Source organism: Dendropsophus ebraccatus, chromosome 13 (genome assembly GCF_027789765.1).
Source record: "Dendropsophus ebraccatus isolate aDenEbr1 chromosome 13, aDenEbr1.pat, whole genome shotgun sequence".
Classification (NCBI taxonomy): domain Eukaryota; kingdom Metazoa; phylum Chordata; class Amphibia; order Anura; family Hylidae; genus Dendropsophus; species Dendropsophus ebraccatus.
Genome location: NC_091466.1, coordinates 3,738,192 through 3,750,328, shown reverse-complemented (window position 1 = coordinate 3,750,328; position 12,137 = coordinate 3,738,192). Strand labels below are relative to the sequence as shown.

At 49.7% G+C, this 12,137-nt stretch overlaps 1 protein-coding gene across 1 annotated transcript in view; it reads left to right on the top strand.

Moving 5' to 3' along the window:
* The window catches only part of LOC138771529 (unconventional myosin-Ie-like), a 46,163-nt gene that overhangs the window by 18,922 nt on the left and 15,104 nt on the right, over positions 1–12,137 (top strand). Inside the window, exon 2 of the mRNA XM_069951325.1 lies at positions 6,523–6,660. Within this exon, the coding sequence (XP_069807426.1) occupies positions 6,523–6,660 (138 nt within the window). The remainder of the gene's footprint in view (positions 1–6,522; positions 6,661–12,137) is intronic.

The following is a 12,137-nucleotide window of genomic DNA, read 5'->3' as shown; positions in this document are numbered from 1 at the left end:
GGAGCTGGTGTATGATATGGGAGCTGGTGTATGATATGGGAGCTGGTGTATTATATGGGGCTGGTGTATGATATGGGAGCTGGTGTATGATATGGGAGCTGGTGTATGATATGGGAGCTGGTGTATGATATGGGAGCTGGTGTATGATATGGGGGGGTGTATGATATGGTGGCGTGTATGATATGGGAGCTGGTATATTATATGTGGGGGTGTATGATATGGGAGCTGGTGTATGATATGGGGGGGTGTATGATATGGGGGGGTGTATTATATGGGAGCTGGTGTATGATATGGGAGCTGGTGTATGATATGGGAGCTGGTGTATGATATGGGAGCTGGTGTATGATATGGGAGCTGGTGTATGATATGGGAGCTGGTGTATGATATGGGAGCTGGTGTATGATATGGGGGGGTGTATGATATGGGAGCTGGTGTATTATATGGGGCTGGTGTATGATATGGGAGCTGGTGTATGATATGGGAGCTGGTGTATGATATGGGAGCTGGTGTATGATATGGGGGGGTGTATGATATGGTGGCGTGTATGATATGGGAGCTGGTATATTATATGTGGGGGTGTATGATATGGGAGCTGGTGTATGATATGGGGGGGTGTATGATATGGGGGGGTGTATTATATGGGAGCTGGTTTATTATATGGGGGGGTATGATGTGGGAGCTGGTGTATGATGTGGGAGCTGGTGTATGATATGGGAGCTGGTGTATGATATGGGGGGGTGTATGATATGGGGGGGGTGTATTATATGGGAGCTGGTTTATTATATGGGGGGGTATGATATGGGAGCTGGTGTATGATATGGGAGCTGGTGTATGATATGGGAGCTGGTGTATGATATGGGAGCTGGTGTACGATATGGAGCTGGTGTACGATATGGGGCTGGTGTACGATATGGGGCTGGTGTACGATATGGGGCTGGTGTACGATATGGGGCTGGTGTACGATATGGGGCTGGTGTACGATATGGGGCAGGTGTATGATATGGGGCTGATGTGCGATATGGTGCTGGTGTGCGATGGGGGTTGTGTATGATGGGGGTTGTGTATGATATGGGAACTGATGTATTGTATGGGGGAAGTGTATGATATGGAGCTGGTGTATGATATAGGGCTGGTATTTGATGGGGGGGTTGTGGTGTATGATATGGGAGCTGGTGTATGATATGGAGCTGGTGTATGATATAGGGCTGGTGCATAATGGGGGGTTGTGGTGTATGATATGGGGACAGGTGTATGATATGGGGACAGGTGTATAATATGGTGCTGGTGCATGATGGGGGGGTTGTGTATGATATGGGAGCTGATGTATTATATGGGGGAAGTGTATGATATGGGAGCTGGTGTATTATATGGGGCTGGTGTATGATATGGGAGCTGGTGTATGATATGGGAGCTGGTGTATGATATGGGAGCTGGTGTATGATATGGGGGGGTGTATGATATGGTGGCGTGTATGATATGGGAGCTGGTATATTATATGTGGGGGTGTATGATATGGGAGCTGGTGTATGATATGGGGGGGTGTATGATATGGGGGGGTGTATTATATGGGAGCTGGTTTATTATATGGGGGGGGGTATGATGTGGGAGCTGGTGTATGATGTGGGAGCTGGTGTATGATATGGGAGCTGGTGTATGATATGGGGGGGTGTATGATATGGGGGGGTGTATTATATGGGAGCTGGTTTATTATATGGGGGGGTATGATATGGGAGCTGGTGTATGATATGGGAGCTGGTGTATGATATGGGAGCTGGTGTATGATATGGGAGCTGGTGTACGATATGGAGCTGGTGTACGATATGGGGCTGGTGTACGATATGGGGCTGGTGTACGATATGGGGCTGGTGTACGATATGGGGCTGGTGTACGATATGGGGCTGGTGTATGATATGGGAGCTGATATATTGTATGGGGGAAGTGTATGATATGGAGCTGGTGTATGATATAGGGCTGGTATTTGATGGGGGGGTTGTGGTGTATGATATGGGAGCTGGTGTATGATATGGAGCTGGTGTATGATATAGGGCTGGTGCATAATGGGGGGTTGTGGTGTATGATATGGGGACAGGTGTATGATATGGGGACAGGTGTATAATATGGTGCTGGTGCATGATGGGGGGGTTGTGTATGATATGGGAGCTGATGTATTATATGGGGGAAGTGTATGATATGGTGCTGGTGTATGATATGGGAGCTGGTGTATAATATGGGAGCTGGTGTATGATATGGGAGCTGGTGTATGATATGGGGGGGTGTATGATATGGGAGCTGGTGTATGATATGGGGGGGTGTATGATATGGGGGGTGTATTATATGGGAGCTGGTTTATTATATGGGGGGGTATGATATGGGAGCTGGTGTATGATATGGGGGGTGTATTATATGGGAGCTGGTTTATTATATGGGGGGGTATGATATGGGAGCTGGTGTATGATATGGGAGCTGGTGTATGATATGGGAGCTGGTGTATGATATGGGGGGGTGTATGATATGGGAGCTGGTGTATTATATGGGGCTGGTGTATGATATGGGAGCTGGTGTATGATATGGGAGCTGGTGTATGATATGGGGGGGTGTATGATATGGTGGCGTGTATGATATGGGAGCTGGTATATTATATGTGGGGGTGTATGATATGGGACCTGGTGTATGATATGGGGGGTGTATGATATGGGGGGGTGTATTATATGGGAGCTGGTTTATTATATGGGGGGGTATGATGTGGGAGCTGGTGTATGATATGGGAGCTGGTGTATGATATGGGGGGGTGTATGATATGGGAGCTGGTGTATGATATGGGGGGGTGTATGATATGGGGGGTGTATTATATGGGAGCTGGTTTATTATATGGGGGGGTATGATATGGGAGCTGGTGTATGATATGGGAGCTGGTGTATGATATGGGAGCTGGTGTATGATATGGGGGGGTGTATTATATGGGAGCTGGTTTATTATATGGGGGGGTATGATATGGGAGCTGGTGTATGATATGGGAACTGGTGTATGATATGGGAGCTGGTGTATGATATGGGGGGGTGTATGATATGGGAGCTGGTGTATGATATGGGAGCTGGTGTATGATATGGGAGCTGGTGTATGATATGGGAGCTGGTGTATGATATGGGGGGGTGTATGATATGGTGGTGTGTATGATATGGGAGCTGGTATATTATATGTGGGGGTGTATGATATGGGAGCTGGTGTATGATATGGGGGGGTGTATGATATGGGGGGTGTATTATATGGGAGCTGGTTTATTATATGGGGGGGTATGATGTGGGAGCTGGTGTATGATGTGGGAGCTGGTGTATGATATGGGAGCTGGTGTATGATATGGGGGGGTGTATGATATGGGGGGGTGTATTATATGGGAGCTGGTTTATTATATGGGGGGGTATGATATGGGAGCTGGTGTATGATATGGGAGCTGGTGTATGATATGGGAGCTGGTGTATGATATGGGAGCTGGTGTATGATATGGGAGCTGGTGTACGATATGGGGCTGGTGTACGATATGGAGCTGGTGTACGATATGGGGCTGGTGTACGATATGGGGCTGGTGTACGATATGGGGCTGGTGTACGATATGGGGCTGGTGTACGATATGGGGCTGGTGTACGATATGGGGCTGGTGTACGATATGGGGCTGGTGTACGATATGGGGCTGGTGTACGATATGGGGCTGATGTGCGATATGGGGCTGGTGTGCGATGGGGGTTGTGTATGATATGGGAGCTGATGTATTGTATGGGGGAAGTGTATGATATGGAGCTGGTGTATGATATAGGGCTGGTATTTGATGGGGGGGTTGTGGTGTATGATATGGGAGCTGGTGTATGATATGGAGCTGGTGTATGATATAGGGCTGGTGCATAATGGGGGGTTGTGGTGTATGATATGGGGACAGGTGTATGATATGGGGACAGGTGTATAATATGGTGCTGGTGCATGATGGGGGGGTTGTGTATGATATGGGAGCGATGTATTATATGGGGGAAGTGTATGATATGGGAGCTGGTGTATGATATGGTGCTGGTGTATGATATGGGAGCTGGTGTATGATATGGGAGCTGGTGTATGATATGGGGGGGTGTATAATATGGGAGCTGGTGTATGATATGGGGGGTGTATTATATGGGAGCTGGTTTATTATATGGGGGGGTATGATATGGGAGCTGGTGTATGATATGGGAGCTGGTGTATGATATGGGAGCTGGTGTATGATATGGAGGGGTGTATGATATGGGGGGGTGTATTATATGGGAGCTGGTTTATTATATGGGGGGTATGATATGGGAGCTGGTGTATGGTATGGGAGCTGGTGTATGATATGGGAGCTGGTGTATGATATGGGTGGGTGTATGATATGGGAGCTGGTGTATTATATGGGGCTGTTGTATGATATGGGAGCTGGTGTATGATATGGGAGCTGGTGTATGATATGGGAGCTGGTGTATGATATGGGAGCTGGTGTATGATATGGGGGGGTGTATGATATGGTGGCGTGTATGATATGGGAGCTGGTATATTATATGTGGGGGTGTATGATATGGGAGCTGGTGTATGATATGGGGGGGTGTATGATATGGGGGGTGTATTATATGGGAGCTGGTTTATTATATGGGGGGGTATGATGTGGGAGCTGGTGTATGATGTGGGAGCTGGTGTATGATATGGGAGCTGGTGTATGATATGGGGGGGTGTATGATATGGGGGGGTGTATTATATGGGAGCTGGTTTATTATATGGGGGGGTATGATATGGGAGCTGGTGTATGATATGGGGGGGTGTATGATATGGGAGCTGGTGTATTATATGGGGCTGGTGTATGATATGGGAGCTGGTGTATGATATGGGAGCTGGTGTATTATATGGGGCTGGTGTATGATATGGGGGGTGTATGATATGGGAGCTGGTGTATGATATGGGAGCTGGTGTATGATATGGGAGCTGGTGTATGATATGGGAGCTGGTGTATGATATGAGAGCTGGTGTATGATATGGGAGCTGGTGTATGATATGGGAGCTGGTGTATTATATGGAGCTGGTGTATTATATGGGGCTGGTGTATGATATGGGGGGGTGTATGATATGGGGGGGTGTATGATATGGGAGCTGGTGTATGATATGGGAGCTGGTGTATGATGGGCTATGACATTCTGGCCGTCCTCTCTCCAGTGATCCCTGTACAGGAGACCGGTGTAATACACAAGCTCAAGGTCAAAGTGCAGCTCTAAGACTCCGCCCACAGCCAGGCACATTCCTCCCAGCTCCGCCCACAGCCAGGTACATTCCTCCCAGCTCCGCCCACAGCCAGGCACATTCCTCCCAGCTCCGCCCACAGCCAGGCACATTCCTCTTCGCACCCTGTGACCCAGCAAACTGTTCAGACCTGCAGCAAGCGGGAGGGTGAGGCCGGAGCAGCATTCCACAGGGGAGGACTGTATACATCACATATATACCCTGTATACATCCCACATCTCCTGTATATACACTGAATACATCACACTGTTCCTGTATATACCCTGTATACATCACACTCCCTGTATATACCCTGTATACATCACACTCCCTGTATATACCCTGTATACATCACACTCCCTGTATATACACTGAATACATCACACTGTCCCTGTATATACACTGAATACATCACACTGTTCCTGTATATACCCTGTATACATCACACTGTTCCTGTATATACCCTGTATACATCACACTCCCTGTATATACCCTGTATACATCACACTGTTCCTGTATATACCCTGTATACATCACACTCCCTGTATATACCCTGTATACATCACACTGTTCCTGTATATACCCTGTATACATCACACTCCCTGTATATACCCTGTATACATCACACTCCCTGTATATACCCTGTATACATCACACTGTCCCTGTATATACCCTGTATACATCACACTGTCCCTGTATATACCCTGTATACATCACACTGTTCCTGTATATACCCTGTATACATCACACTGTTCCTGTATATACCCTGTATACATCCCACATCTCCTGTATATACACTGAATACATCACACTGTTCCTGTATATACCCTGTATACATCACACTCCCTGTATATACCCTGTATACATCACACTGTCCCTGTATATACCCTGTATACATCACACTGTCCCTGTATATACCCTGTATATACCTTGTATACATCACACTGTCCCTGTATATACCCTGTATACATCACACTGTCCCTGTATATACCCTGTATACATCACACTGTCCCTGTATACATCCCACCTCTCCTGTATATGCCCTGTATACATCTTACCTCTCCTGTATATACCCTGTATATATCCCACCTCCCCTGTATATACCCTGTATACATCCCACCTCCCCTGAATATACCCTGTATACATCCCACCTCTCCTGTATATACCCTGAATACATGTGTTATAGCATGGATAGGTCATACATTGCACGCTCCATACTCCTGTCGTCCTGTAACATGTCCCGTGTGTCGCCCCCTGCAGGGCAGTAAGGAGCGTTACCACTGGCAGACGCAGAATGTGCGGCAGAGCGGGGTGGACGACATGGTTCTTCTATCCAAGATCACGGAGGAGGCCATCATGGAGAACCTGAAGAAGCGCTACATGGACGACTTCATCTTTGTATCCTGCAGAATCACTGACCGAACCTCTGTGTATAGTAACACCCCCCATCCTGTGTATAGTAACACCCCCCCATCCTGTGTATAGTAACACTCCCCCCCCCATCCTGTGTATAGTAACACCCCCCATCCTGTGTATAGTAACACCCCCCATCCTGTGTATAGTAACACCCCCCCCATCCTGTGTATAGTAACACCCCCCCATCCTGTGTATAGTAACACCCCCCCCATCCTGTGTATAGTAACACCCCCCATCCTGTGTATAGTAACACCCCCCATCCTGTGTATAGTAACACCCCCCCATCCTGTGTATAGTAACACTCCCCCCCCCCATCCTGTGTATAGTAACACTCCCCCCCCATCCTGTGTATAGTAACACCCCCCCCCATCCTGTGTATAGTAACACCCCCCCCCATCCTGTGTATAGTAACACCCCCCCCATCCTGTGTATAGTAACACCCCCCCCCATCCTGTGTATAGTAACACTCCCCCCCATCCTGTGTATAGTAACACTCCCCCCCCATCCTGTGTATAGTAACACCCCCCCATCCTGTGTATAGTAACACCCCCCCCCCATCCTGTGTATAGTAACACCCCCCCATCCTGTGTATAGTAACACCCCCCCATCCTGTGTATAGTAACACTCCCCCCATCCTGTGTATAGTAACACCCCCCCCCCATCCTGTGTATAGTAACACCCCCCCATCCTGTGTATAGTAACACCCCCCCCCCCATCCTGTGTATAGTAACACTCCCCCCCCATCCTGTGTATAGTAACACCCCCCCCATCCTGTGTATAGTAACCCCCCCCATCCTGTGTATAGTAACACTCCCCCCATCCTGTGTATAGTAACACTCCCCATCCTGTGTATAGTAACACTCCCCCCATCCTGTGTATAGTAACACTCCCCCCCCATCCTGTGTATAGTAACACCCCCCCCATCCTGTGTATAGTAACACCCCCCCATCCTGTGTATAGTAACACCCCCCCATCCTGTGTATAGTAACACCCCCCCCATCCTGTGTATAGTAACACTCCCCCCCCCCATCCTGTGTATAGTAACACCCCCCCATCCTGTGTATAGTAACACCCCCCCATCCTGTGTATAGTAACACCCCCCCATCCTGTGTATAGTAACCCCCCCATCCTGTGTATAGTAACACCCCCCCATCCTGTGTATAGTAACACTCCCCCCATCCTGTGTATAGTAACCCCCCATCCTGTGTATAGTAACACTCCCCCCATCCTGTCTATAGTAACACCCCCCCATCCTGTGTATAGTAACACTCCCCCCCATCCTGTGTATAGTAACACTCCCCCCATCCTGTGTATAGTAACACTCCCCCCATCCTGTGTATAGTAACACTCCCCCATCCTGTGTATAGTAACCCCCCCCCATCCTGTGTATAGTAACACCCCCCCATCCTGTGTATAGTAACACTCCCCCCCATCCTGTGTATAGTAACACCCCCCCATCCTGTGTATAGTAACACTCCCCCCCCCATCCTGTGTATAGTAACACCCCCCCCATCCTGTGTATAGTAACACCCCCCCCATCCTGTGTATAGTAACACCCCCCCCATCCTGTGTATAGTAACACTCCCCCCCATCCTGTGTATAGTAACACCCCCCCATCCTGTGTATAGTAACACTCCCCCCCCATCCTGTGTATAGTAACACTCCCCCATCCTGTGTATAGTAACACTCCCCCCATCCTGTGTATAGTAACACTCCCCCCATCCTGTGTATAGTAACACCCCCCCCATCCTGTGTATAGTAACACTCCCCCCCATCCTGTGTATAGTAACACCCCCCCCCATCCTGTGTATAGTAACACCCCCCCATCCTGTGTATAGTAACCCCCCCCCATCCTGTGTATAGTAACACCCCCCCCCATCCTGTGTATAGTAACACTCCCCCCCCATCCTGTGTATAGTAAAACTCCCCCCATCCTGTGTATAGTAACACCCCCCCATCCTGTGTATAGTAACCCCCCATCCTGTCTATAGTAACACTCCCCCCCCCATCCTGTTTATAGTAACACTCCCCCCATCCTGTGTATAGTAACACTCCCCCCCATCCTGTGTATAGTAACCCCCCATCCTGTCTATAGTAACACCCCCCCCCATCCTGTGTATAGTAACACCCCCCCATCCTGTGTATAGTAACACCCCCCCATCCTGTGTATAGTAACACCCCCCCATCCTGTGTATAGTAACCCCCCATCCTGTGTATAGTAACACTCCCCCCATCCTGTGTATAGTAACACTCCCCCCATCCTGTGTATAGTAACCCCCCATCCTGTGTATAGTAACCCCCCCCCCATCCTGTGTATAGTAACACTCCCCCCATCCTGTCTATAGTAACACCCCCCCATCCTGTGTATAGTAACACTCCCCCCCATCCTGTGTATAGTAACACACCCCCCATCCTGTGTATAGTAACACTCCCCCATCCTGTGTATAGTAACACTCCCCCCATCCTGTGTATAGTAACACTCCCCCATCCTGTGTATAGTAACACCCCCCCCCATCCTGTGTATAGTAACACCCCCCCCATCCTGTGTATAGTAACACCCCCCCATCCTGTGTATAGTAACACCCCCCCCATCCTGTGTATAGTAACACCCCCCCCATCCTGTGTATAGTAACACCCCCCCATCCTGTGTATAGTAACACTCCCCCCATCCTGTGTATAGTAACACTCCCCCCATCCTGTGTATAGTAACACTCCCCCCCATCCTGTGTATAGTAACACCCCCCCATCCTGTGTATAGTAACACTCCCCCCATCCTGTGTATAGTAACACCCCCCCATCCTGTGTATAGTAACACCCCCCCATCCTGTGTATAGTAACACTCCCCCCATCCTGTGTATAGTAACACCCCCCCATCCTGTGTATAGTAACCCCCCATCCTGTCTATAGTAACACTCCCCCCCCCATCCTGTGTATAGTAACACTCCCCCCATCCTGTGTATAGTAACACTCCCCCCCATCCTGTGTATAGTAACCCCCCATCCTGTCTATAGTAACACCCCCCCCCCATCCTGTGTATAGTAACACCCCCCCATCCTGTGTATAGTAACACCCCCCCATCCTGTGTATAGTAACACTCCCTCCCCATCCTGTGTATAGTAACACTCCCCCCCCCATCCTGTGTATAGTAACACCCCCCCATCCTGTGTATAGTAACACCCCCCCATCCTGTGTATAGTAACACCCCCCCATCCTGTGTATAGTAACACCCCCCCCCCATCCTGTGTATAGTAACACTCCCCCCATCCTGTGTATAGTAACACCCCCCCATTTTGTGTATAGTAACACTCCCCCCCCCCATCCTGTGTATAGTAACACCCCCCCCCATCCTGTGTATAGTAACCCCCCCATCCTGTGTATAGTAACACTCCCCCATCCTGTGTATAGTAACACTCCCCCCCATCCTGTGTATAGTAACACCCCCCCATCCTGTGTATAGTAACACTCCCCCCCCATCCTGTGTATAGTAACACTCCCCCCATCCTGTGTATAGTAACACCCCCCCATCCTGTGTATAGTAACACTCCCCCCATCCTGTGTATAGTAACACTCCCCCATCCTGTGTATAGTAACACTCCCCCCATCCTGTGTATAGTAACACCCCCCCATCCTGTGTATAGTAACACCCCCCCCATCCTGTGTATAGTAACACTCCCCCCCCATCCTGTGTATAGTAACACCCCCCCATCCTGTGTATAGTAACCCCCCCCATCCTGTGTATAGTAACCCCCCATCCTGTGTATAGTAACCCCCCATCCTGTGTATAGTAACCCCCCATCCTGTGTATAGTAACACCCCCCCCCATCCTGTGTATAGTAACACCCCCCCCCCATCCTGTGTATAGTAACACCCCCCCCATCCTGTCTATAGTAACACTCCCCCCCCATCCTGTGTATAGTAACTCTCCCCCCATCCTGTGTATAGTAACACCCCCCCATCCTGTGTATAGTAACACCCCCCCATCCTGTGTATAGTAACACTCCCCCCCCCATCCTGTGTATAGTAACACTCCCCCCCCATCCTGTGTATAGTAACACTCCCCCCCCATCCTGTGTATAGTAACACTCCCCCATCCTGTGTATAGTAACACCCCCCCATCCTGTGTATAGTAACACCCCCCCATCCTGTGTATAGTAACACTCCCCCCATCCTGTGTATAGTAACACTCCCCCCATCCTGTGTATAGTAACACCCCCCCCATCCTGTGTATAGTAACACTCCCCCCATCCTGTGTATAGTAACACCCCCCCCCCCATCCTGTGTATAGTAACACTCCCCCCCATCCTGTGTATAGTAACACCCCCCCATCCTGTGTATAGTAACACTCCCCCATCCTGTGTATAGTAACACCCCCCCCCATCCTGTGTATAGTAACACCCCCCCCATCCTGTGTATAGTAACACCCCCCCCATCCTGTGTATAGTAACACCCCCCCATCCTGTGTATAGTAACACCCCCCCTTCCTGTGTATAGTAACACCCCCCCATCCTGTGTATAGTAACACTCCCCCCCATCCTGTGTATAGTAACACTCCCCCCCATCCTGTGTATAGTGGTGTTACTATACACAGGATGGGGGGGTGTTACTATACACAGGATGGGGGGGGGGGGTTACTATACACAGGATGGGGGGGTGTTACTATACACAGGAAGGGGGGGTGTTACTATACACAGGATGGGGGGGAGTGTTACTATACACAGGATGGGGGGGGAGTGTTACTATACACAGGATGGGGGGGGGAGTGTTACTATACACAGGATGGGGGGGGGGAGTGTTACTATACACAGGATGGGGGGGGGGAGTGTTACTATACACAGGATGGGGGGAGTGTTACTATACACAGGATGGGGGGGGGAGTGTTACTATACACAGGATGGGGGGGAGTGTTACTATACACAGGATGGGGGGGAGTGTTACTATACACAGGATGGGGGGGGTGTTACTATACACAGGATGGGGGGGTTACTATACACAGGATGGGGGGAGTGTTACTATACACAGGATGGGGGGGGGGTGTTACTATACACAGGATGGGGGGGAGTGTTACTATACACAGGATGGGGGGGGAGTGTTACTATACACAGGATGGGGGGGGAGTGTTACTATACACAGGATGGGGGGGGAGTGTTACTATACACAGGATGGGGGGAGTGTTACTATACACAGGATGGGGGGGGTGTTACTATACACAGGATGGGGGGGGAGTGTTACTATACACAGGATGGGGGGGGAGTGTTACTATACACAGGATGGGGGGAGTGTTACTATACACAGGATGGGGGGGGTGTTACTATACACAGGATGGGGGGGGTTACTATACACAGGATGGGGGGTTGTTACTATACACAGGATGGGGGGGGGTTACTATACACAGGATGGGGGGGCAGTTGGTGATGCTGAGGTCTGTATCCTCCGGTGTAGCAGAGCTGTAGCAGTTTCCT